The 26298-nt window shown below is 53.0% G+C and overlaps 9 protein-coding genes across 9 annotated transcripts; 4 read left to right on the top strand and 5 right to left on the bottom strand.

Moving 5' to 3' along the window:
• Positions 1–659: 659 nt before the first annotated feature.
• On the bottom strand, positions 660–1568 carry VTN31DRAFT_3482 (uncharacterized protein; the record flags this gene model as incomplete). The annotated part of the gene is made up of 1 exon (XM_069403766.1): positions 660–1568. One exon carries the CDS (start codon positions 1566–1568, stop codon positions 660–662), a length of 909 nt encoding a protein of 302 aa, XP_069260807.1.
• Positions 1569–2253: 685 nt separating this feature from the next.
• On the top strand, positions 2254–2934 carry VTN31DRAFT_3483 (uncharacterized protein; the record flags this gene model as incomplete). Its single annotated transcript, XM_069403767.1, has 1 exon — positions 2254–2934. The coding sequence occupies one exon, from the start codon at positions 2254–2256 to the stop codon at positions 2932–2934; it is 681 nt and encodes a 226-aa protein (XP_069260808.1).
• Positions 2935–3288: 354 nt separating this feature from the next.
• On the bottom strand, positions 3289–3795 carry VTN31DRAFT_3484 (uncharacterized protein; the record flags this gene model as incomplete). The annotated part of the gene is made up of 1 exon (XM_069403768.1): positions 3289–3795. One exon carries the CDS (start codon positions 3793–3795, stop codon positions 3289–3291), a length of 507 nt encoding a protein of 168 aa, XP_069260809.1.
• Positions 3796–6652: 2857 nt separating this feature from the next.
• Positions 6653–9040, bottom strand: VTN31DRAFT_3485 (uncharacterized protein; the record flags this gene model as incomplete). The annotated part of the gene is made up of 3 exons (XM_069403769.1): positions 6653–8529; positions 8580–8728; positions 8796–9040. 3 exons carry the CDS (start codon positions 9038–9040, stop codon positions 6653–6655), a joined length of 2271 nt encoding a protein of 756 aa, XP_069260810.1.
• Positions 9041–10031: 991 nt separating this feature from the next.
• On the bottom strand, positions 10032–11876 carry VTN31DRAFT_3486 (uncharacterized protein; the record flags this gene model as incomplete). The annotated part of the gene is made up of 4 exons (XM_069403770.1): positions 10032–10100; positions 10158–10967; positions 11019–11129; positions 11184–11876. 4 exons carry the CDS (start codon positions 11874–11876, stop codon positions 10032–10034), a joined length of 1683 nt encoding a protein of 560 aa, XP_069260811.1.
• A 1272-nt stretch (positions 11877–13148) lies between these two features.
• VTN31DRAFT_3487 (uncharacterized protein) lies at positions 13149–13722 on the top strand (the record flags this gene model as incomplete). The annotated part of the gene is made up of 2 exons (XM_069403771.1): positions 13149–13454; positions 13516–13722. 2 exons carry the CDS (start codon positions 13149–13151, stop codon positions 13720–13722), a joined length of 513 nt encoding a protein of 170 aa, XP_069260812.1.
• Positions 13723–14004: 282 nt separating this feature from the next.
• Positions 14005–14933, bottom strand: VTN31DRAFT_3488 (uncharacterized protein; the record flags this gene model as incomplete). Its single annotated transcript, XM_069403772.1, has 2 exons — positions 14005–14571; positions 14640–14933. The coding sequence occupies 2 exons, from the start codon at positions 14931–14933 to the stop codon at positions 14005–14007; spliced, it is 861 nt and encodes a 286-aa protein (XP_069260813.1).
• Positions 14934–15961: 1028 nt separating this feature from the next.
• VTN31DRAFT_3489 (uncharacterized protein) lies at positions 15962–18007 on the top strand (the record flags this gene model as incomplete). Its single annotated transcript, XM_069403773.1, has 5 exons — positions 15962–16045; positions 16098–17373; positions 17437–17729; positions 17783–17869; positions 17924–18007. The coding sequence occupies 5 exons, from the start codon at positions 15962–15964 to the stop codon at positions 18005–18007; spliced, it is 1824 nt and encodes a 607-aa protein (XP_069260814.1).
• Positions 18008–18503: 496 nt separating this feature from the next.
• On the top strand, positions 18504–20229 carry VTN31DRAFT_3490 (uncharacterized protein; the record flags this gene model as incomplete). Its single annotated transcript, XM_069403775.1, has 2 exons — positions 18504–18557; positions 18637–20229. 2 exons carry the CDS (start codon positions 18504–18506, stop codon positions 20227–20229), a joined length of 1647 nt encoding a protein of 548 aa, XP_069260815.1.
• Positions 20230–26298: the final 6069 nt, after the last annotated feature.

A 26298-nucleotide genomic window follows, 5' to 3' on the forward strand; every position in this document is an offset into this window, starting at 1 on the left:
TCACCTCCAGTGTTGAATTGACTGAGGAGGAATGAAGGCACAGTAGCAAATCTCTGTTCCTGTTGCTCACAGTAATGACCGTATGTACCTATGTACATACTCCGTTCATGTTCTCGGTTGTCTCCCTCCCTGACTGCTAAGTGCTCCCTCTCACAGACGGCTTGGGTGTGGTGTGAACCCCTCGAAGCGGGGCACAACTCGGCTAACTCCGAGTAACCTAGACGTAACTATGTAATATGGAGAATACTCGCACGAATCAGGAGGAGGCTCTTCTCCCTCCGCTCTTTTTCCTCCCCAATCTCCCATCTCCTTGGTAGAGTCGACAGGTGCTTGTTAGTCGTGGGATTACGAGTCTGCTTGGAGAAAAGGCTCATGCTCGACGTAAAATTCAAGCACAATTCGGATAAGCGTTGCCAGCAACTGGCTCGGGGAGGACTCCCCAGGCTCAGGAAGTCGTCCTCCAAATGGTCCTAGAGTAGTCCGGCATTCCAGCGGGCCGGGCTTGTGAGGCAGAAGATGTTGAACGCACGAATGTCTGCGTCATTCGGGCGGGGGAAGCTAGTTTCTACCAACCTAAGTCATGTGACACAGCCCGTACTACTACTGGTGGATGGGCTGGGAGGGCCTTCAACCTCAGGCTGCTGGCACGGGACTTGGTGTTACTGGCGTCGATTTACATGTCCTGTGCTTCCTCCACTTTGCCCTTGAATCCCAGAATTGCGACGAGGTTGCAAAATTCTGGCATAGGTAGCGGTTTGGTCAGTCCGTTGGCCACCATTTCCTCGCTGCATGGACTTTAGCCACCATTTGCCTTCATCGCCGGTTCGGTTGACTGCGTCCTTATATGATGTTGGTAGACCCTTGATGCATGCGTACGGGTTACGTGCGACGAGGGCGAAGGATTTGGCCGGTCGAAGAAGTTGGGAGTCGTCAAGGCCGCGGATAGGGACATCGCCATCTGGTAGCAGTTGCGGTTCAACTTTTATGCATGTCTCTGTAGGGTCAGCCATCTGGACTGACTTCGTCTTCTGCTTCTCCGCGGTGGATTCCGATTTGGGTGGGAAGCGGATATCGGTGGTGGAGATGATCTTGTTGGACTCAGGATGCCAGACCCGGTATATTCGGATGCCAGTGAAGCCGATAAGCTTGTACGGCTTTCCTCGAGCGTCGAGTTTGTCGGTCGGTTTGACGGAGCCATGCCGGTGCACATAGACATCCGATCCAGAATGGAAGACTTGCGGTGGTGCTCCTGTGAAAGCGGAGTATGGGGTATTGTAGGGGCTCTTGAGCTCCTTGGGCCACTTCACTGAGTTGTAGAGGATGACGCGGGTAGGTGTCCGGTTAGTTATGCTCACGACGGTTTGAACAATGTTCGACCAGAACTTTTTGGGTAGTTTGGAGGCGATCATTGCGCTTCGAGCCCTGGGTGATGATCGTACGGATTCCGCGTTCTGAGACACCATCTTGGTGGGGCGAATCTGGTGTGATCGGTTCCCATTTGGTGCCCTCTTATAGCCAGAGATCTTGCATAAGGCTGCCCTTGATGACGGAGATGACGGGGTCAACATCACTTCGGAGATACGCTGGCGCGGTGTATCCCGGGTTCATGAATGATACCCAGTGATTGAAGGCGGTCGGGGCTTGATCCTTCGTTTTGAGGAAGTATATCCTCCTGTAACGGGTGGCGTCGTCCGTGATGAGTAGGCCGTTTTGGTCCCATGTCGCGACTCAAGTGGGTGATCGCTCAGGTCGTCGAGTGTTCGTCCTCCGTCGAACAGGTCAATGTGTACGCGTTCCAAGGGTCTAGTGGGCCTTGGGCTGAGAATGCGGGTAGATGTTCGTGTTATTGCGGATTAGATGCAATGGTTGCTGAATTTCGAATTGGACACGACGATTTTCAGAGTTGGGGTCTTTGAGAGGCTTATGATCGCAGTAGGGTTGATGTGGCCTTGATCGAGGTGCCATTCTATAAGAGTTTTCGCAATTGCTCGCTTGGTGTCGCGTTGTATCGGTGTTTTCTGCGGTCGCTATGGGCCGCGAGGGTCAATGTTAGGGGCTTGTTCTGCGGTGCAGGCGTATGCGTGGTGGATGAGAGGAGGTTTTTGGAAGGTAGAGTCCTCCCACCCCATGATTTCGTACACATTACCGTTGTCCGTCCGGCAGGCGTGGAACATTTCGCCGTCCGGGGATTGGATTTGGAAGGAAATGGGTGACGTCTTCCGCGTAGAGATCTGGAAGCCTTGGTCCTCCAACATGCTGAAGGAGAGTAGGTTGCAAGAAAGACCAGGGATATACCTGACTTCCGGGATTTCCACTGTCCCCCCCTCTAGGTGGGGGATGACTGTTCTAATGCCGTTGACCGGGGCCTTCGTGCCCAGTGCGGTGTCGAGCAGCGTCTTTGACTTGGTCGGTTTGAGTGTCGCAAAGACGTTCCGGTTGCTCGTCATGTGGAACGAGGCGCAGGTATGGAAGAGCCAACGCGAGTCCGTCGTGGTGGTGAGGGCGCTTGCTGCAAGGGCGCCTGCGGCCATTGAATCGTCCACGGTAGGTTGGGATGTCATGAGGTTGGCAATGTCGTTTGCGGGTGATGAGTTTTTGTTTTGCCGCTTGGTTATCTTCTGCCTGTTCTTGGGTCGTAGGTGGGGCTTATCGACCCAGCAATTGTCAATCGTGTGGCCGTCTTTGTCACATCTTGTGCAATGGCGTTCATTTAACATTTACGTGTCAGGGTCATTCCGCTTGTTGGCCGTTGCAGGGTTTGCAACTGGTTTAGGTGTATTCGAGACTTGGACGCTTGTGTGCTCGGGTTGTGAGTTGCGTCATCAACTCGTCGATATTCAGGTTTTGGATGGGTCCTTGTCCGGTGGAATAGAGCTCGTCAAGTTTGCATTGCTCCTAATGAAGGCAGCTTGGTGTTTCCCAGGCCGAGGATGAGGAAGTCGTGTAAGATGTCCTCTGTTGATTCAACAAGCTCTCAGAATCGGGACCGTTTTCTTTGAAGAGGCGTTGGTATGTATGATAGTCGTTGTCTTTCACTCGCAGTGAGGCGAGTTCCGCAATTATTTGCATTCGCTCTTGCACGCGGGAGATGGCGTACGCGGAGTTGAGCTCGTTCCAAACCCGTGCAGCGTAGCGGCCCTCGAGGGTTAGTGTTCGGTGAATGCTTGCCGAAATTGAGTGGTAGATAAGGTTGTAGAGGGTTTCATTCAACAAGTGCCATTTCTGGCGTCGGAGCTCGGCTTGGAACTCGGTCTCCGAGCTCGGGTCGTCTGGCTCGGGTGGTTGCAGTTAAGTTTCCGTCAGAATTCTGTCTGCTTCGATGTGTCGTGTATCTTTCAGAATCACGGCTCGCCAGGCCATGAAATTGCGGCCGTTGAACGTGAATGGTGCGCGCTCCCCGAAACTTGCTTTCAGGGGCTTGCGCAGGGAGTCAACCCGGTCCTTGACCAATGTGTGGGTAGAGATGTCCTGCGGTGCAAGGGGAGTGGTATGCGTTGTTCGTGGGGTAGCCGCGTTCTGTAATTGTGCGAGTAGGAGTTGAAATTGATCCTCAGTTAAGGTGATGAGCCTGCTGCCGGAGGGACCGGCGGTAGGTTGTTCGTCTCCCATCTCAATCTCTCTGGATTCTTGTGGGTAGCTCAAGTCTCGGTCGTTCTTGACCATCTCAGGGGTCTCCTCGCGGTCAAGGGTTTGCTGTTGTCCTGCGTCTGGGTTCGCGCGGACAAATCGACCAGTCCTTGGGTGTCTAGGACGGAGTGTTCGGCCGGAAATCGTCGTCTGGGACGTTCCTGGCATTCAAGTTATTTAGGAGGTCTCTTCGGCCAGTGTTCTTCAAAATTTTTGCTCGCTTAGAGCACCCCGGGCCGTAACCTGTTAAGCACGAATGTCTGCGTCATTTGGGCAGGGGAAGCTACTACCTAGTAGGTAGCCATGGTCACGTGACGCAGCCCAAGGGTCAGAGTCGCGAAGCCGCGAAAGCAATATCCGGCCGTGTCATGACAGCAGCATAGAGTACTTAGAGGTCCAATCTTCCGCTGGTACAATCTAATGTTTTCCTTCGTTGCCTCTCCTTCGAAAGGCAGCAACTCCTTTTTCAACATTGGCGTTTCTGTTTGCGTCGTGATCTCGGCTAACTGGGACATCTTGTCAATATGTGACGCTTGTGAAACCCAGATTTGCCGTTTTGACGATCGCGGAGGACTTGGACGCCGAGAAATCAGTGCAGCTCGTTTCCGCCAGTTAACTCGTACCATTTCCGCAGTTGGAGATAATGGTTCTGAGCGGTTCTCGATGTTCATCCTTCTTGTACGCCACCACGATATCGTCAACGTAGAAGATGAAGATCCCATTCCGGACGAGAATGCGTTCTTGTGGGGCGAGGTCGGAGTGGGTAGTCCCGCAGATCAGGTTCCACGGGAGCGGCCTCGAGTCGGACTATGAGGATTAATGAGGTGCCAAACATCCTCTGTTTCGCTTCAGCGATAAAGCATTCATTCCAGACCTTCCAGTTGTTGGGGCCGGTGAGCTTCACAGTTGTCGGTCATTTTGGATTGGGGCTGTCGTCGGTATCGGGTTGTGGTAATGCGCTTAAGCGACCGCGGGATAAAAGATAGGATCGAGCTCAAGAAATGAGACCGGCAAAGCTGGCGGTGACAACGCTCACGGTTTGTGTAATTCGAACCCGATGTTCAGAAGGCGTTCAGAGCGGACCCGGGCTCATAATTGTGCAATTCACAATGTCAATCTCAATGGGCGATATGCCTTTGTCTTGTGTGTGCGTCGCTAGTACCGGCAAGGTTCGTCATTTCGAGGCCTTTGTCATTCGCCTAGGCGCATGGGATCTCCTGATCTTCACGTAGGGCGACGATGTCTGATTCGAGACTGCTGCATCGCCTCTTGGGTTCTGTTCCTGGAAGAGAACAGCAATTGCAGGTAACAAACGACGACGGAGATCCGCGACTTGTCCCGTTTGATGCCGCGTTGGTTCGTGGTCCCGGGCCCGCTATAGGGACCTTTACGCCAGGACTCAGAAGGGCCCGGTTTCCGGCCATGGTGAGAATAGTATTGTCTGCATCGAAAGAGCAGCAGATCGCTCGAATGTTTTCCATTTGCACGTGCGCTTCCTCTGGAACCGACTCTGCCTCTCCGTGGTCAGTCTCTTCAATGTACCATGTCGTGTTGTCCGGGGTGTTGGGCCTTCTTTGATGTAGTTTTTCACCGCGGACTGTTATGATTCTCTTTGCCAGGAGCTGTGCCCCGGTCTGATCTTCCTTTTTCCATCTTTGCCATTGCTTCCTCCAGCTGGTCTATGAAGTTGGCCAGCTCGAGAATGTTTTCTGGCTTGCTCTTCGTGCGCCCTCGATGAGGTCGGACGAGTGTTTCCCCTTTGTTGGCGGGGGCGGAGCCATGAAAGTGGATTTCAGAGGGTCAAACACCAGGACCCTGAGGGGTTGATGGGCTGGAGTGTTTGGCACTGCCCGTCCGGGTGTTGGTGTCACACTGGAACGTGGCAGTTTAAAGCAATCGACGATCGTGTCATGGTATACATGAAGATGAAGAGGCCGATAGAAAGCACATGAGGATTCCTCCATACGCATGACGACACCCCGGAAGGAGGCGCGCACCTGACAGTTGGGACGCGTCGGGGTGCCTGGAGGCGCGTCGGGCTGGAGTGTCGCTTTTTGGGGCGGATGAGCAGCATACTATGATGCTGCTGGCTCGCCATTGGTGTGGCATGGCAGGGTCTAAGGTTGTGAAAGAACGAAAGCGGTTGGAGGCATAGAGAGCTGGACTAGGCTACCTCTTAAGTGACTTGTGATTGTTTAAATGATCACATGACCTGGTGTGCCCTAGGTACAGTGATTCTGAACCAATCAAGCCGTCAAAGGCACACAGCAATGTGGTAGGAGGTGAGGCGGACAAATTGGCGAGTAAACATTGAGAGGCATACGAGGAAGTCGGCGCAGGAGCAGGTACCTTCAAGGAAGTGGAAGCTAGGCAGAATGAGAACCACTCTGCAAGCTCACAGTTCTATCGGGTAAAGCAAGCACAAATGGAGCGAGAAACGCAGATTTTTAATTTTGTTGAATGTTTGATAGAATTGTACACATTCTTTAAGTATCTATCTTTTGTCTAATGTTGCCTGTTGTTCCTTTGTCCATTGTATGTTACTTTTGCCTAGTAAATAGGTAGGGGTCACTCCCAACCCCTTATATTGGACAATAGAGCGGAATTAAGCACCAGAACTAGGTTTCGTTTGTCAGGACCACTTGTCTTGTTTCTTTATGTACTCATCATATGTGCCATACCTGCCAAAAATAAAACAGTTTTGCCAGTTTTGTTTTGTTTTCCGCCTTCATGACTTGTCAACAGCTAGTGCTATGTTCTGGGGAGAATACTATCTATTCATAAACTTGTAACCAGTACTCCGTAGAGAATAACGGATAGAGATGTTGAATAAACAGCGACGTCTGTGTTAGGAGATACGTACCTAGTCCATTGCCTAGAATACACGACAGAGGATACATTCCCAGAGAATCATAGCTCTACACAGAGGTCGGAAGTCGCCCTGAGCAATAGAAAAGCCGTACCAAATTTCCAAAGGTATTTACACGAAGAGCAACTCTAAACTCTAATCTCTCATCAGAAGACATCACTGGCCGAAGATCTTGCCATGAGTCTTCAAAACCTCCTCCAGCACCGTCTTCGTATCCTTTTCCTCCTCAGCCTTCATCAACTTCTGCTTCTGCCACTTAATTTCCCACCTCAGCAAATCCTCCTCAAACTGCGACTGGTTGTACTTGTCCGGCTCCGTGGCAATCAGGTAATTCACAAACTTTTGCCAGCGCGGGATGTAGTACGACGACACGAGGCCGGACCAGGCCCGAGAAGAGTAGTCCGAGATCTGTCCCGTGGGGCCCCAGAGCGTGATCTGGTTCCGGGCCTCGTACTCGAGGAAATCAGCAACCTTGGCAGAAGACGACGCAGGCGCGGTAGCTCGCGCAGCGCGGATCCAGGTCGCCAGACGGAAATGGGGGTTCGTCGACAGGACGGCGTCCAGAGCCGTCAGCAGCGAGGTGAGGCGCTCGCCGGCCGCTTTCAGCTTACGTTTCCGATCTCTGGGCTTGGATTTGGCGGTGTCCTGATAGATCTTGATCAGGGATTCGTACTCCGGAACGAATGCGTTCGATAGCACCTGACGCGTGATATCCACGAGGTCGTAGTTGAAGGCCGGGTTCTCCCAGAGAGCCGGTTCACGGTCAACAGCGGCGAAGAAGTTCGACCAGGCTTGAACGAGGTCAGCCTGATCGTAGTTAATGGTTGTCGGATGATGGCCCGTGCGATTCACGAGCCCGGAGGTCCTGGGAACCAATTCGAAAATGGACTTGGTCACCGCGTGTGAGGTCAGGTTCGTGTTATTGTAAACCGTCGTCCGCAGAATGTCCCAGGCCTGGTAGAGTTCGTAGGGAATGAATTCGGTGCCGGCGTATCGTGTCGTCACCCAATGGCGGAAGTAGTACCACGTATCGATGGGCGTATCGCTCCATGCCTGGTCGAGGAGCAGATCATAGACAATCTCATTTCCTTCCTGACCCTCCATCGTAAGACCAAATCCCACCAGGGAGTCCGACTCGTGAACTGCCTCGACCGGGTTGATTGTCAGGTTCAGGATCTGTCCATACAAGCCCATGTTACCGCCAAAGTTATGCAGCTGGCACCAGATCCATGGCTTCCCAAAGTACGATTCCGTGCGCTGCCACTGCGGCTGCGACTCGGAGAACAGATCCAAGACTATCATGTCGGAGTCAGGGACCCCGGAGAGATACAACTCGATTCGCTCGTTCGACCAAAAGTCTCTATTGCTGTGGAACAACCATCCCTGGAGGACCCAGACAGCGGCAGGGTCGCTCTTCTTGAGTGAATCCCAGGTTTCCTTGCTGATGCTCTTCAGATCGTCGAGGTCACCCGAAAACGGGTCATTCTCGTTGAACTGATCCAGGGCATAATAATGCGTTACATTGCCGTAGGCCTCGAACTGCTTCTGGATAAATCTCTGCTGCAGTTCGACAAATCGCTCGTCGGTCGGGTACAAGAACGTCACGTTGGTGTACTCTGGCGGGAAGTCGTTCCACTGGGACCCGTTGACGACGGTCGCGTCCGGGAAGAGTCGAGTGATCGCACGGGGGACGAAGCCCGTGAAGGCAGGCAGGATGGGCGTCATGCCCAGCTCGACCATGCGACGCACAATCTTCTTCTGCAGCTCGAACTGCGCATCGACCCATTCCAGGGGCATGTCGCCGCCCCAGGAGCCCTGGATGTTTCCCATGTGATTCCAGGCCAGGAACGCCGGCCCGCTGATGAAGCTCAGAATCTCCTCGTCCGTGAAACCAACCTCGCGGAAGACGTCAATGAGGATCTTTTCCACGCCGACCCATGCCAACGGAAGGTTAATGCCTCGCAGTGCCATCCAATCAAGCTGCAACTCCCAGTCTTCCCAAGACCAGAAGGCCGTCGTATAGGAGGTAGTCACTTGGACATCTCAGTCTAGCTCCGGCGGCGACAACAGTCGAGACACTTACCTGTATTGAAGTGATACCGGTACGGCACCACGCTCTCCCCCTTGAACGGCGCCTCCGGTTTCGGCAGTGGATTCGGAGCCTGGTCAAGGCGACTCCCAATATACCAGAAAATATCCACGTTCGCGACGTCAACGAAGTACCGATGAAGACTACACAATTAGCACTGTCCGCGTAGAATCGATGTTACTACAGTGCGCTGAACGTGGGTGATCATACCCCGTCGCCAGAGCACTCAAGGAATTTCCCTCCACCCGGACCTTGTCCCCCGCCGGGGACACCGTGTAGCGGTCCTGTTCGCCGGGCTTTTTGGCGTCGATAATCTTGAACTCGAAGAAATCCGCATGTTGAGGCAGTCGGCGTTTAACCAAGGCCTCAATGCCTTCCGTCGACGGCGTGGTTGCCGCACCGGCGACTGCGCCGATGGCTGCAAAGGCCCAAGTAGCAAGGGTTAGGAGCCGCATGGCGGTATGTATTTCCCTATGCGACTCGCAGGATCTGGGGAACCGGGGCTTGATCACAGGATCAAGGATGTGCCAGAATCTCTGACAGACAATGATCTCGATCGAAGGATTTATGTATGCCTTTATGTATCGAACAGATCAGGGAGATGCGGGAGCCCTGAATTCAAGACAAAGCATGTCCCCGTGAGATCGGATAGGCCTATCCGGCTGGTTATCTGTCCAGCAGTTTTCGACAGTTAATTTATCGATGCTCGGGAGGACAGTAACTTAATAAACTACTTAGCGTGGCGGTCGAGTGGAGGAAATACCGCGAAATGTTTACTGTTCGCTTTGAAACGCTGGACTTTTGCATGTTGACGATCCGTCCATCCCCGTTGATCGTCCAGGGGGTCGACGAACCAACAAGAAGCTCGAAGACAATTGGAGTCTGGGCTGTTTTTGCCCGTTCTTGTCCCTTGCCAATCATCTTCACAGAACTACGAAACAATCAAGAATAGTTACGAAATACATCGATTGTCTTCGAGGAATTCTTTCAGAATCAAAGAGGCAAAGATGTTCACGTCGGCAGTAGTTCGCCAGTTGGCCTGGACGACTGACGACGGCGGAGAAGGGCTGGATGGAAGCACGTGTGGGAAGATCGTTCCTACATTGGGCCTAGCTAGTTGTGCAAGGTACGGAGTACTTGTACTCGTACTTACTCGCATCTTGCCGAATTCATCAATGTAGCCCCAGGCCGCGTTTTAGCCGACTTTCGGCAGTCCACTTTCTCCGCTTTGGACATTTCATCGAAAATAACGTTGCAACCGACAACTCCCCTTTACGACGCTCCAAGCTGTCAAGGTACAGTAACTGTAAATTGTCTAAACTCATCATGATTGTAATTGTAATGTACACAGGAACTGCCGGATGCACCGGATTTGGATTCCGCTTCTCAATCTCAGTTGAATGCTCTGCAATCGCTCAATAATAGATACCGAATGCTCCCGCCCAATCACGACAGGCCCAGGACGACCGGCGGCCGGACGATCAGCACGCGCCTTCTACGAAGGACGCATGGAATCTGAAGAGAAGGTCAGGATCAGAGCAGTACTTCGTAAAACGGTGTTGAGATCCATACCTGAGCCAGGCAATTGAGTCCAAATGATTGCATCGCAGTGGCCATCCACAAACAGCAACACCAAGCGAGGACCGCCATGTGGATGATGGCGGCTATTGTTGCCCGGATGGCAGTAGAAAGCGTCTGGCTTGTCTGCTCAGTCGGCTCAGGTACCACCACGGCCTGCACAGCACCCGGAGATAGATTCGCCATCGATTTACTGTGTAGAAGCTGTTGTTCTGCCTGCATGGGGCAGAGAGTATAGCTGACTGGATTGCATTCTGCAGTAATCGAGGCACCGTGGGCTTGTTGTGCGCGTGGTGCCGCGGCAGAATTCTGGCCGAGTGGTCCTGTCCTCGTCGCCAGTCTGCCGTCTGACAAGACAGTGGCACAGGGGCCAACGGAAGTCTCATTCGGTAGAGCCTGAGTGAGATTCGAAGCAGAGGCCCATGATTCGTGCCAATTCGGTGAGGGCTGGGGTACCCTCTGTGCAGGTACTGCTGCTCGCCCAACATGCAAATGATGAAGCTGCTGGGGTCTTGGCATGACCGTGCTCGCTGCGGGAAGGTACGATGCAGACTGTGATTGAGGAAGGTACGCATCGAGAGACGAATGAGTCGCGCCAAACGAAAAGGAGTCTGCTCCAAAGAGATCTTCCAAAGGCATGAAAAACTCGCCAACGGCTGGCGTCGTCTCCGGGGGCACGACAAGTGGATCGAGTAGCTGCATGGGCGGCGGGTTTGGTTGAGGTATAGGAGCAGCAGGCTTGGAAGTAGTTTTCTTGCTGGCCGCTTTAACGGGCTCGCTGGCAGTATGGTCACGGCGATTGCACTAGGCCAATTAGCATCATTACATGCACACTTGATGTTCTTCGTCACTCACCGCGAGCTTCTTCTGTCCTTGTCCTTCAGTGCAAGGAATGCGCTTGGAAGTGATGGTTTTCTTAATGGCCGACTTAACGGTCTCGCTGGCGGTCTTGCCGTGGCAATTACACTGTCCAAAGTAAGCACGTCACTGCGCAGGAGCATGTGCTTCGTCAGTTGCTACCTTCTTGTGCTGCTGCTTGTGTTTTGCACAAGCACCATTCCGTCGGACGGTTCTGTAATCCTCAATTTGGGCCGGAGTTCGCTTCTTCTGCTTTCTCGGCAGCTTGGTTGCCGCGTTCATATTCAGGTCGAGAATCATCTCCACACCTCCTCCAGGCGGGTGCGAAGGTCGGCTCGTGGATTCCGCTGATGAGCGCGCCGGGGGTGAGACGGAACTGGTGCTGGCCGTCCGAGAGAGCGAAGACACCCCGTCCAGGGATGAATTGGGGGTGTAGTATGTTGTGGACGAGACTCCATCGTCGTGGGGGCTGGCATCGAATATGCCGCTCCCGTAGTATGCCAGGTTGAGACGCTGCAAGTGCAGGTCAATTGCGGCGTCTCGTCGCTTCTGTTTCAAGGGTCGAGCACGCTTATCTGCCTCAGCCCAGTCATGAACCAAATCAGAAAACGCGTCGGGGGTCACGGAAAAGAAGTCATTGTTCATCGTCGACGGAGCTTGAGAGGGCTGGAATGGGGATGCGTCATCAACCATTGACCATTGCATGTCTGGTAGGTCGAGACTCGGGTTGGCGCAATCTAAGGCAGACATCCCAATCATGCCGCCGTCAATCTCTTGGCTGTTAAAACCGTTGAGATCGTCCATGTCGGAACGGTTGAACAAATCCACATCATTGAAGGACTCTAGATCAGCCATTTCCTTGGGATCTAGATATAGTATTTGGCTTGTCGATGGGGATTGATGCTGCATGGTAGAAACGACGTCCAGAAAACGAACTTCGTTACCCAGAAGTGGTCTTTTTCAGGGAATGTCCGATCCAAGTGTGAACCTCGAGATCAAATTGTCGACGATGAAAACAAGGAGCTCATGCTCTGTTGCTTGAACCCTCCAGTCGATCAGAACTTCCATTTGGGGTTTCAAGTTTCGATCTGTCTTCTGCCCCGCGGATTAGGGACGATGCATCCTGATTGGACAGTCGAGAAATGCACGGCTTTCCTAATCAGGTCCCCGACAGGAGTGAGGCCTGGCAACGCTAAACCAAATGCAGGTTCCCGACCTGCCAGTGTCGGACAAACAACCAATCAACGGTGATTTTGAAGGTTTCCACTTTGGCTTGATCCGCACTTCCGCTCGGGGATTTTCGCGGGCCCGGTCGGGGAAGATCGAGGGTTCGAGTCGCGCCCTGTCCTTTTTTTTTTCTCGTGCATTCATGAACCCAGGTCTGCAGCGATCGAAGCTTGCAACCCCAAACAGAATTCATGCGTGTTGGGTGGGTTGCATGGCAAAGGGGACACACCGTGTTGGGCCAAAAGCCTAGAACGCTCGGAATGATCTGCATCTAACGGCAAGCCACCCGCTTCTTAGTGAACAGAGTAAGTACAGTAATTACTGTCGGTATCGAGGAATTGTCCATTCCGGTGGCTGCATATGGCGGGGCCTATGCATACTTGGCTATCTCGAACTTCATTAAGCAATACATAACGGCGTGCTTTCATAAACATGGCTAGCCTAATGAGTACGAGCTTCGTTCCATCGTCTCGTCTCCGAGTTCGATGTTCAACTACCCGCCCATATGTAGTAGGTAGGACTCAAGTGCGAGTACGTCATAGCCAGTTCGATGGAGGAGATAGGACAACGCTCTCGCTGCTGTTGAATAGTAGTCTGAATGCTTCGAGTACAGTGCAAATGCCAGAAGAAGCTTTCTTCCGTGCCCAATGATGATCGTCCATGGAAGCTTCAACCTGACGGGCCTTACATCAGCAGAGCAAGCAATGAGCAAGGAAGACACACCTATGCATGACGTAACCACCCTCCGCCATCTCCCGCGATCATATATAGTAGGGATGGCCACGGAAGTCTTGAGTCGCCATCGATCATTGATCCAGTTGCCGGTCGGAAGCTGTCTACAAAAGTACCAGTCTCGTAAAGAAAAAACATCCAGCAAAGCTTCTACAACTTCATTTCATCATGGCCCCGATAGGCAGTCTGACCCTTCGAGGTGTCCAGTTCGTCTTCACTCTCATCCTCATCGGTTTGATCGGCCATGTCATTGCCATGCAGGATGTCAGCGGCCCGGCCAGCGTCAACTACACGATGTTCACTGCGGCCTTTTCACTTCTTTCGTTACTTTATCTAATTCCAGCCACCTGGAGTGATTCCTTCGCTGGTCATCCGCTGATCATGGTGGTGGTTGACCTGCTCAATGCGATTTTCACTTTGACAGCGGGTATTGCTCTCGCTGCGCGGCTGGAAGTACACAGCTGCAGCAATTCGGTACGACTTTCACGTAAAAGATAAGAAAGATATCGATGTATGTATGGCTGACCCCGTTCAGAGATACCTCGCGAGTAATGAGGTCACCAACCGCTCCATTTGGCATCGAGAGCAACGGTGCCGCGAGGCTCAGGCGTCGACGGCTTTCCTCTGGTTCCTGTGGGCGGCCTTCATGGCGTCGCTGGTCCTTTCAGTTTTGAGGAGTCGGTCGAGCACCAACCTCCGATCCCGGCCAGCTCCACGTCGTCCTGGTATGTCGCAGGTTTAAGTGGACAATGGGACATGTAACCAGGAGTGTATGATTATGAATGGACGACGTGATCAACGGGCTGCGGGTTGGGTATAATCGAGGATCAGAGGCGCAAGGTTGAGCAATGGGCCGCAGGTTGAGGCGTTCTTGTTGACGGTCTTACCTCCTATGAGAAGGAAACTGATGTGCAGAAAAAACAACCACTTCAATTGCTCCCGTCGATGGATTCCATTCAGTGGTTTGAATTATTACTGTACGCTTAATGGGTAACTCATGACATAATACGATACTCTGTGCCCTTTACCAACTCGTCAACCCTTTCGATCGATCAAACCCTCCCCTCAATTGAAACTCCGGATGCACCACTTTTCCCTGCAGAATCGTGTACTTGACAATACCCTCGCAGTGCTCTGGTCGCACACGGGCCAGCCAAATCAACTGCCCATCCTTCTTGCGGTAAATCAGCACATTAGCCGCGAACTTGTGTCCGCCGACATGTGAGACAAAATAGATACCGACCCCGCCGGGCCGTTCATCATCCGCATCGCGGTACAGACCCGTCGGTCTCAAGTGGCGCTCAAACTCCTTTTTAATCAACGGCGCGGAGATCCCACACCGGGCATCCCGCCGCTTGTGCGAGCAGAGCAGGACGACGTAGTCATGTACGCACGGTCGGGATGTCAACCGTGAGGATGGGTTGGCTTCCTTTGGTTCCTCGCCGTCAATGAAACGGGAGACCAGCTCCGGGATATCGTTGGTTGTAACGTGGTCAACGAATGTGAAGGACGGCAAGAGAAGAACGGAGGTTTCATTTCTTTCACTCGAGCCTTCTGGTGGTGTTAGGTTCGATGCAGAAACCATCAGGCGCTAGCTCCCACTTATTAGTGATTATTACTTGTCTTGTCAAAAGTTGATATGAATCTTCTTGTACCTACCCCTTCGCGAGCTTTGACCGGCGTGTCATGCAAGGCCTCCATCAAGCTCCCCTTTTCTCGTTCGACCTTTTCTTTCCAGTCTGACTTGCCTGTCGCAACCAGGACATGGGTCGCAAACGGCTTGATGTGGCCATAGAGTTTGCGTGTTGTCTCCACGTTGAATCTTGCTGGGTACTGCACCGTACAGTCGGCGCAGTCCTTCTTGCAGTCTGGCCCATCTTCGGCGGGATCAACGGTAGGGAAAATGTATTCTTCTTTGGCGTGCCCGAAGAACGAGAGCACCGATTTCAACATCTTATCTTTTGCCCAATGCTCAATGATAAACACTTTTAGTACCTCATTAATTGCCCAGTTCCAGGTGCAATTTCAAGCTCAGTTGAAGCTCTTTTATTTAAAGATGACCGCTTTCGTCCGAAGTCCGAATTGCGGCCATTCTTAATTCCGAGTATCCGCATTCCTAACATAGACAGCCAATCACAAACCTTACATTAGACCCAAAGTAGGATAGTGTTGTTAGTAGCGTCTCCACTCAATTTCGATGATCCGAGATTGATAAGATCACTCGGCCGTCACTGCTCTCTTGGGAAACCCTCCTCAGCTCTGTAGAACCTCTGCAGGCACCAAATTCAGGCACCACAGGCAACACATTATTACTTATTGACTTGGGAAACGGACGGGATCGGATTGTTTTAATACTCGGACAATAAAAAAAAAAAAAAAGCAGCTGCATTATTCCGAAGGGACCCTGAATCTCAGGGCCGTATAGAATGGCGACAGAGGGCCGACTCAACTCCGCAGAACCCCCGCGGCCCCGGAAGCGCTGCAGACGGACCGTGTCCTGTAACCTCTGTCGCATGAGAAAACTGAAATGCGATCGCGAGTATCCAACGTGTGGGAGATGCGCTAAGAGTAGGAACCCGGAGCAATGTACCTACGAGAACCGCTTCCTCTGGCAAGAGCCCAAGACCGTCACGCCGCCGCCTTTGGAGTTGAGACCCCGGTCCAGTACGAGCCGGACTAGCCAGCAACAGCAGTCCGTGCCGGTGGTTGCGGCCAGTGCAGCTAGTTCTTCGCAGCCGCGGTCGATGGCGACGGGGGCTGCAATCCAGAGTCAGCCGGCGACCAGGAAAGGTCCGGCCGAGGGCAGCTCCTCCAGGGAACGGTACCTGGATACCGTGTTGAATCGCCCATGTACACAGCAGACCTGTGGGCAGGCGTGTGGGCAGAGTGATCGGTCTCAGTGTCAACACCAAGAGGAACCCACGCAATACTATTCTATACCGAGAAATCACTCGCCTGCGTCGCCGTCCCAGCAGCTAGATATGCCGAACCGCGTTCTCATTCGGGGAAAGGAGACGAGGACCCGATTCAATGGCGGCGGCATCGTGGCCAATCTGATGATGCAGGTAATCGATGTCGTCAACGGAGACATTCTAGCAGGCTCTGATATTATGGCAGTTCCCAAAATTGAAGCTTCTGATCGATGAGCTCAAGTCTTCCGACACGGCAGTCCTCCACATCCGCCGCAATGTGGAATTTGCCAAACGGGGGAGCCATAAGATGAAAATGAAGGAGCCAATACCGGCTCCGGACACCGCGACCCTGATATCGCTGCTTCCGTCGAAAGCTCTCGTTGAGGAGTTAGTAGAGATCTACATCACGTATATCGAATCGACCCTTCGGGTGATCCACATTCCCTCGTTTCAGCGACAACTGTCCGAGATGTGGGCTCACATCGACACCCCGGACATGGTTTCGGCGGCCTTTGTCGCGCAGTTACTGTTGATCCTGGCTTCCTCTGTCGGATTCCTGGAGGCAGAACGACTCCCACAAACAGCACAACAAACCGTCGTGCCACACTCTCGGGTTGTCGACTGGATCCGATATGCGGACAAATGGCTGGAGAATGCCAAAATTAAACGGCCGGACTTGACTGTTCTTCAGCTCCACTGTCTCCTGGTAATTGCGAAGAACCATCAGGGCCTCAATCGAAGCAAGGCGTGGCTGGCAACGGGGACGATTGTGAAACTGGCGATGTTGGCTGGCTACCACCGAGATCCCGATCGCATGGTCAAGATTTCGCCATTCAACAAGGAGATGCGGCGGAGGATCTGGGCAACAATCGTTGAGCTGGATGTGCAGGTTGCACTAGATCGCGGCATGCCCCCGACTCTGCGGCCCTCTGATTTCGATACCTTACCACCGTTGAACATCAATGACGATGCGATCTCCGAGGGCATCGCCGAGCTTCCGCGTTCCCAGCCTCTTCACGAGCTCACAGACACAACATACCAGTGCGTCCTCGCGCAGTCTCTGCCATTGCGGTTGAAGATCTGCGCCCTGATGAACTCCCCCGTAATATCCTGTTCCTACGTGGATATCCAACGACTCGATTGGGAACTCAGACGATTTCAGTCGAGTCTTCCTTCATGGCCAACAGCATCTGACAGCACAGTAGCCAACGCAAAATCGATATTCTGCAAAGCCGTGCTGGAGACCAAGCTGGATCAAGCTCTGCTTGCCCTCCATACCCCCTTTGCCGTCGAAGCCCACGACGACCCGCTCTTCGAACCATCATCGCGTGCACGCCTTGATGTGGCAATTCTCCTTGTCTCCCGGCAGTTAGATCTCCACGAGATGTCGCCGCGAATGTGTATGGGGAATTTTTCAGACAGCACAATGCAAGCTTGCCTGTCAATTCTTCAGCACATTTACTCTGCAAAGAGAAGTCCCAGTACGAGTACCTTTCTTTACAATGACTTCTTGGTAGTGGGACTGTCGCTAAGCCCGGAACCAGCTTCGACCAGGACGAGACATGTCCTTTCTCCCTTTACCGACTCGCTCTTCACCCTCGTCGAACGGACCATCGACTGCATGGAAGGCAAGGTCATGCTGGTCATCAAGGGGGCGAAACCGTTTTTCATCTTGAACATGACTCTCGCCGTTGTGAAGTCGGAGTTCTTCCCCGACCAAGACGATGAGCTGAAGGAGTCCGTCATCAATCGGATGGGCACACTTAGCTATAACCTTCTTCGACGGTACGCCGATGAGACTGTGCCGGTCACTCCCGATAACGCCGCATTGGGCACAGTAAGAATGTTCTCATACTACACGCTCATCCAGACGCTGACTACCAGTTCCAGAATTTCACGTCTAGCTCGACACCTGCAGCGCCGGCGCAAAGTACGAGTAGCGGTTGGGAAGGATGGGATCAGGACGTAATGATTACGGTAAGCATTCGTCTGTCTCTCTCTATCGGATGAATCAAATTGACTAGATAATAGCCTCCGGAAGATTTCACCAACTTGTTCACATCGTTTGACTGGGAAGATTTAAACATGTTCTATGATGTCGCTGCTTATGGATGAGGTTTCTTCGATTCAAGGGTCGGAATGAAACAACCATTCAGTTTTTCGGTCGAAGGGACCAAACTTTATAGCTACCGCATGTAAATCAGCTTTCCTGCTCGCTCCGAGCTCTAGAAACGGCGAAATGCGGTTTCTGCTCCTGTCACGGTGTGTGAAGTGGTCTTTGACTCGGAGCGGAATCATTACGCAGTACGTTCTGATACGACTTGTATGCAAACTCTTAATTTTTAGAGTTCTCTGATTGGACAATATGGTAATTTGCCACAAACCACCTGAAATTGTGATACAGGCAATACCCTGCGCATCGGCCGGGATCGGCGCAGCTTTTTCGCCCGCAGAGGGGTGACTCACCGCTGACGATTGCAGAGTATTAGTATGACCCTGTTGAAGGCATTCGCCTCTGTTTCAGGGCAATTCACTCTCTAATAAGGTCGCATTGACCGACTTCATCTTTCAATCCCCCAAACTTTCGCCAATTCGGCGTGATATTTCCCCAATGACGCAGTTGTCCTCACAACGATACCTCAGCACAAGAGGTTCCTCGTCAGGTGTACGTCCACGCGCTTAACGCGGCAAAAAAAAAGCCAAATCTCCAAAAGACAGTTCGACTAATCAATGGCTCTCTGCAGCTCTCATTCGAAGATGTCGTCCTGAAAGGCCTGGCCTCGGACGGCGGCCTTTTCATCCCCGAGGAAATTCCCACGCTGCCCGAGACGTGGGAATCGGATTGGCGGGATCTCAGCTTTGAGGATCTGGCCTTTGAGATCTTGTCCCTGTACATCTCACCAAGCGAAATCCCTTCGGAGGACTTGAAGGATATCATCCAACGATCATTCGCGACCTTCCGGCACCCAGACCGCACGCCTCTCGTCGAGCTGGATCAGCAACGACGCTTGTACACGCTCGAACTCTTCCACGGACCTACGTTTGCCTTTAAGGATGTTGCGCTCCAGTTCCTCGGGAATCTGTTTGAATATATCCTCGTGCGCAGAAACAAGGGCAAGGAAGGCAAGGACCGGCATCGGCTGACCGTCATCGGCGCAACCAGCGGCGACACCGGATCTGCCGCCATTTACGGACTACGCGGGAAGCAGGATGTGTCCATCTTCATCCTCTTCCCCGATGGCCGCGTGTCGCCGATCCAGCAGGCGCAGATGACGACGGTGCTGGATGCGAACGTGCACTGCCTGGCGGTGGAGGGCTCCTTTGACGATTGTCAGGCGATTGTCAAGTCGCTCTTTGCTGACGAGGACCTGAATTCCACGCACAACGTGGCCGCGGTGAACTCGATCAACTGGGCGCGCATCCTCGCGCAGACGACCTACTACTTCTACTCGTATTTCCGACTCACCACGTCGCCCGGGTATCAGGCCGGGTCGTCTGTGCGCTACGTGGTTCCGTCCGGCAACTTTGGAGACATTCTCGCGGGCTGGTTCGCCAAGCGCATGGGCCTGCCTGTTGAGAAGCTCATCATTGCGACGAACGAGAATGACATTCTCGACCGATTCTTCAAGAGCGGCGGCCACTACACCAAGAAGCCGGTAGAGAATGGCAAGATGACAAACGGGGTGAAACCCCAGGACGATGGCGTCAAGGAGACCTACAGCCCCGCCATGGACATTCTCGTCAGCAGCAACTTCGAGCGTCTCCTCTGGTTCCTCGCCTTCGAAACCGAAACGTCGGGTTCCGTCGAAGACCGCCGCGCAAAGGCCAGCGAGTCCATTTCTTCCTGGCTCAACCAGCTCAAAACGGAGGGTGGCTTCTGCGTCACCCCGGCCGTCTTTGAGGCCGCCCAAAGGGAGTTCGAGAGCGAGCGCGTCAGCGACGAGCAAACTCTCGAAACCATTCGAAACATCTACACCACCTGTTCTCCTCCGAATGTCCCGGCGGGCAGCGCGCGCAGCTCCCAGACGGGTGGCTACATCCTTGACCCGCACTCCGCGGTTGGCGTGGGCGCCTCACTGCGCTCCATCGAGCGGAATCCCGGAACGTATCACATCTCGCTCTGCACGGCCCACTCGGCCAAGTTTGCGCATGCGGTCGACCTGGCACTGCAGGGACAGGAAGGGTACGACTTCCAACGGGACGTCCTGCCGGAGGAGTTTGTGGGTCTGGAGGAGAAGGAGAGTCGGGTTACGCCGGTCGCGGCGGAACTTGGGTGGCAGGGTGTGAGAGAGATTGTCAAAAAGGAGGTGGAGCAGGAGCTGCAAGGTCTACGCTAGGTTATTCTTGAGTGTTCTGCATATTTATTGCAATTTCTTATATCCTTGACAGTGTAAAAGTTTGATTGATTGGCAGGGATAGATTTGTGAGCATGGACATGATTATAGAGAACTGTGATAACTCGAGCGAACCGGATGAAAGCAAAGTTCAACTTCTTGCGTTCAACTCAGCAGGTTGTAGGTAGTGCGCAACATAACCATACCTATTTAATGCGTATCCATACGCGACGCTAAGCTCATCGATGCTATGAATGCGAGCCGATATACATACCTAGTCCTCATTCTGTCACTCGGCACAACAGATGGAAAACACACAACCCGGCCTCCAAACAAAAGAAAGGTCTCGCTCAACCATGCCTTGTCCACACGCCCTCGTCCCAATCCGGAACATCGGGGGATGAAATCCGGATTGAAGAACCCAGATCTGAACGCCGCCATAGCCGGCCAGGCCGAAAGACCCTCTTTTGTCGCCAAAAAAAAAGGTCTTATATAACCCCCGTTCCATCGCGGTCGTCGATTTGTCTGCCTGCGAACCAGACGCGCTTAGCTGCGCGACCCATGACCAATCGCGCTGTCCAACCAATAGTTCGGAGGGCCAGGCTGTTGTGCCGTTGGCGATGTCGTGGACAGCGGGCTTTTTGGAAACTACTCTCGTCCCAGTAGTAGGCAAGGTTGGGGGTTGGAAGGATGACTCTACCGACCATGTTGCTGGGTCTCTGAAAGGAACGAGGGTATTCGACCCATCGGGCGCTCAGCTGGTCGGCGTCGTGGTCGTACCTGAGCTGCAGATAGGTACATGATGGTATTATTGATCTCAACGAAGAGCTCAGCCACGGTCTTGTGGCGGAGGATACGGACGACAGAACCCTGATCTTGGGAGGATTTTCCCGTTACTCATGATAGAATGATCTGACAGCGACAGGAGAATTTTTTTTCTTTTTTTCTTCTCGAATAGCTCCCCGGTCATCCATGTCCAACTGGTCTGCTGCGCCTCAGGCGGATTCGTCACCTAGTTGATCTGGAACGCCACCAGCACATCTCCCTCCGTGTCCATGTGCAGTAAGCTGAGATCAGAAAACTCGCCAACCTTTTGGACCACATTCTACTTCAGATCTTAAACGCAGAAAGCTCCATTGCCCCATCCCAGGAACTGTAAGACACGACCAAATTGTCCTGGAAGAGATACAAGACGTCTGTCCAGGTTGGCAGGATGACCAGGGAACCGTTGTACCAATGGGACCTCTGTGCTTTGTGTATATCCCTATGCTGTCGGAATCGTACGCTTTTCGCCTTCAATACTACAAAGCATTGATTAATAGATGTGAGATACTGGATGGACAGTTGTTATAACTCGGCCTCTAAAGCCAGTGCCACCTCGAGTACCGGCTGAAGCAGAGTCCATTCCACTCAAAAGAATTGATATTCGCTTGGCAAGATGGCGGAGATGATGATCAGACGAGCTAGTTTACCCTCAGTGCGGAATTAAAAGACTGGATTCATGCATGATTCAATCTCAACTGACTCAGTGCGCCGACAATCAAGAATCCACGGTTGTGGGTTTTGGCTGCGAATCGTGATGTGCAAAGACGTTCCCTTCGCATTTTATACTACTGACTCGAAATCTTGAATAGGCACCTCCAACGCATGGACGATTCTCAGCCTTTTTCCCATGAGGATTACCGCGACTTTGCCCTGGTGGCATCCGAGCGACCCGGGCAGGGTGAGTCTCCTACCTAGTTCGCTTGCTCATGCGACGGGAGGAAGTGTGCAGGATGAGTACAAGGTGGCTCTCCGAACCGCGAACAGTGCCATCCTGGCCACTTTATCTAGTCAGATAGCGTCGAAAATGAGCCGTCGCGGCTCGAGACGCTCCCACGCCCCTCTCCCCTGGCGGGACACACATGGCCGGAAGTCATTCGATTCTAAGCAGGGACATGTCGATGCCGGTGGGTCCGAAATGCTAATATGTATTATGTTGTCCATATACCCTCGCCCAAATCCGGAACGTCGGGGATGAAATCAGGATTGAAGAACCAGAGCTCCACGCCGCCCATGCTGGCCAGGACAAAGACCTCTTTGTCGCCAAAAGTCTCATATATAGTTGTTCTTTGGGTATATGCTCGACCGAGGAGACCTGAGACGAGCGACCCGTGACCATTCGGCTGTCCAACCGATAATTCGGGGACAAAGTTGTTGTGCCGATGGTTATATCGTAGATGGCGGACTGTCGGGCATTTCTGTCCCAGTAGTAGACAATGTTGGAGGTAGGAAGGACGATGCTATCGGCCATGCCTCCGGGTCTGCTGAAGGAAGGAGGATACTCAATCCATCGGGCGCTCAATTCGTCGATGGCGTGGTCGTACCTGAGGAGCAGATATTTCAACTTACCCTCACTTACAACAAAGAGCTCACACACTGTCATGTGGCCGAGGGTGTGACGATTGGTACCTGATCTTTGCAAAACTGCCCCCTGTTCACGACACCGATATGATCTATCATTAGATGGAACTGTTTCTTCTCGAGCAGCTCCCCGGTCATCAATTTCCACTTAGTCTTCTGCACCTCAAGTGGATTCTTCTTCCAATTGACCTGGAATGCCACAAGTACATCTTCATCCGTGTCCACGTGCAATAAGCTGAGATCAGAGAATTCGCCAATCTTTCGGACAAGATTCGAGTTCAGATCCCAAACGTAGACAGCCTAATGGCGCCCGTCTCGGGGATTGTAAGACAAGACCAGTTTGTCCTTGAAGAGATAAAGCACGTTGCCCAAGATGGCAGGATGACCAGGGAACCGTTGTACTATTCTCCGTGAGGTGTGTATATCCCATGCCGTGAGAATGAAACGCCTCTCATTCAAGACACTAGGGTATCAATGTTAGAAGAGGGTTGGCAGAACAAACATAAACCGGGAAAAAAAAAAAAAAAAAAAAAAAAAAAAAAAAAAAAAAAAAAAAAAAAAAAAAAAAGTAAGACCTACCTACAACTTTCTGACCCATCCAGAATAAGATAGCGACCAGACAGTGTGACGTGAGTAATTCTCCCTGATTCGCTACCGGACCAAATCGATTTCTCCCCAGTCTCGAGATTCAACATGTGGACTTTCTCGCGGCCCCGGCTGTAAAAGCACAGCCGGCGCGAATGGTAGCTGACATCAGATTGCAAATTGACCAATCCTGCAGGCCAGTGGAAGAAGATCCTCCTCACCGGCCGGGCGCACTGTAACCTATGTCGCCATCGGAAATAGCTCGTCGCGTTGACATCCGCTCGATCCGCGTCCTTAGAATTCAGGCCCAGGAACGCAATTGTTTCGCGCAAAATAGGTTTAATGATTATGTCGGACGAGAAAACCCTGCGCCATTTCTTCGAAACCTGTAGATAGAGGTCGCCCCTTGTCAGGATGGTAACTTCAATGGCCGTTAAGGAGTGGGAAAAATGCACCCTCTGGCTCCGGACAATGTCCGTAAGATCCAAATACTGCAAAACTTGAACCAGGAGCTCCAATGGTAAGGAGCCGATAATATCGAATCGATCCCTTTGCCCCCATTCTGGACTTCGCAATCTGTCCGAGTCCATCCTTTGGGAGTCTAAGCGCGGTTAACCTCATGTTCCCCTAGTCAAATCGAAGCCTCTAGTCAAGAGCCAGGACATACCAAGCAGGACGGGTCGCTTGTATTCCTAGAGATGCCGCCTTAGAGACGCAGAGTAACCGACGGGAGAGCTCATCACTGCGATTCGAACGAGCGATCAGCTCTTCGAAAAATGAATCTCTGAGAGCGTAACTCGCGGGGTTTGAGTTACTGAATGCAAGACAGAAGTTCATATGGTGATTTCCATGCGTTCCAAGCACCCCGAGTGTCCGGTAGGGACAGGACTCCCCGCCACGGACCCACGGTTGATGCAGGCTGGCGATCCATGCCCTCGTTGGTTAGCTTAGTGTTTCACGTGATTAGGGCTAACTAAGATCCCATGCACGTTATGAGTTGCCCTGCCCGAGTTGTTCTCCCAAAGTCACATATTAAACATTGATCTCGAGTACGGAGTATTAGTATTATTACCAATATTAGCCACATATCAAATCAATCACACGAAAGTCCTTGTTCCACACCACTCCACACTCGTACTACTGCCACCTGGGGAGGCCGGCAGAGAGATCTCTCCGCAAAGTAACACCATCAAAACACTAACTACTTAGTTCGCAGTAAGCTCACAGGAGAACCAGAGCACCTGCCACTGCAGCCGCAAAGCCCGCAATTGGCTGTTGCTGAACAACGGCCGCAGCACCAGTGAAGGACGGCTCTGGCTCGGGCGGTGCCTCGTGCGTAGGAGCGGGAGCCGGATGTTCGGGAGCGGGTTGAGGCTGCTCCGGCTTTTCGGGAGCGGGTTGAGGCTGCTCAGGCTTGGGCTGCTCAGGCTTGGGCTGCTCAGGCTTGGGCTGCTCAGGCTGAGGCTGGGGTTGAGGTTGCTCAGGCCGAGGCTGCTCGGGCGTGGGCACATGCGGCGGCTGTTCGGGCTGGGGAGCGGGAGCAGGCACCGGCACCGGCTTGGGGTGTTCAGGCTGCGGCTGTGGAGGCTGCGGCTGCGGAGGCTGTGGCTTGGGCTGCTCAGGCTCAGGCTTGGGATGCTCCGGCTGAGGCTGAGGTGGCTGCGGCTTAGGCTGCTCCGGCTTGGGATGCTCCGGCGTCGGCTTAGGAGGCGTCGGCTTAGGGGGCGTCGGCTTAGGAAGCGTCGTGTTCGGAGCCGGACCATGCGTTCCAGTCGGAATCGGGATCGTAACATGCGTTTCGGTAGGAACGACGGTCACAAAGGTCTTGGTCACAGTGTTGGTCAATGTCACTGGAATGCTGATAGTCTTGCCGTCGGTGACCGTGACAGAGGTGATCACTTGGGGATCGGAGTTAGCGAGTCATCATCAAGATCGGAAACAAGGGAGTCAACCTACCTGGGCACTCAGTGGTCGTGATCGTCGTGGTCTTGGTGATCCCTGGCTTCGTGTGCGGTGGCTTCGGGTACGGCGGCTTCGAGTGGGTAGTGTGCGTAGGCTTCGAGTGGGTTGTTTCCGGCTTGGTGTAAGTGTGCGGAGGCTTCGGCTTCGTGTACGTGTGCGGAGGCTTCGAGTGGGTAGTCTCCGGCTTGGTGTACGTATGCGGAGGCTTCGGCTTGGTGGTAGAGCTCGACGTTGGTGTCGACTTAGTAGAGTGAGGCGGCGGAGAGTACGTCGAATGCGACGGCGGCGGGGCGTAGGTCGTCCGGGGGCGGCAGGGCGTAGGTCTCCGGGGGCGGCGGGGCGTAGGTCTCCGGGGGCGGCGGGGCGTAGGTCTCCGGGGGAGGCGGCGGAGGGGGTGCGTAGGTGTCTGGGGCACCATTATCGCCACCACCCTGGACATCTCGCTGGACGACACCGGCAAGGGCCGGGCCGGCCAAGGCCAGCAGAGTCAGAGCGACGTTTACCATCGTGTGACGAGCAATTGGAGCCTTAAGTCACTGAAGTCGAGGTTCACGAAGCGCAAGTGAACGAATGAATGTGGAAACGTGATGAGAGCGACAGACCGTCTCCCCAGGCTTGATGATCGAAACGAGGGTAGGAGACAGAAAACCTGTTCCTGAGCTCATGGACGCGGTTTATATGCTTCTTATGCAGATCTCCTCGTGATTTCTTCGCCGTATAGTGGCTGAAAACGGCCATGTTCTCCACGGGGCGTACCATGGCATGGCCTAGGGGAGTGTAGTATTGCAAATGTCGATAATGTAATTGACGCGCCAATTGTGAGAGCGGGTCATTGCGAAGTAATCGATCAATCCGGACTGTCGATGTCGTCAACTAAGTTGGATTAATCGTCGAGCTCGAAGCTTGAGGTTTCCGGAAAGGGTAATTTCCTGGAACAACATCGAAGGGAAAAAAAAAAAAAAAAAAGAAGCCGAGATCATGCTGCTGCAATTGGATACAGGAATGGAAAGCTTGTAGTAAACCTGCTGGGATCAATGCGAGTTGAGCATCTCAGTACCTGATTGTTTTTCCTGGACCGAACGTTCGCGCCATGGAATTGAGTTCAACAAAGTTTCTAATGGG

Source organism: Thermomyces dupontii (genome assembly GCF_041956625.1).
Source record: "Thermomyces dupontii strain NRRL 2155 unplaced genomic scaffold VTN31scaffold_3, whole genome shotgun sequence".
NCBI classification, from domain to species: Eukaryota; Fungi; Ascomycota; class Eurotiomycetes; order Eurotiales; family Trichocomaceae; genus Thermomyces; species Thermomyces dupontii.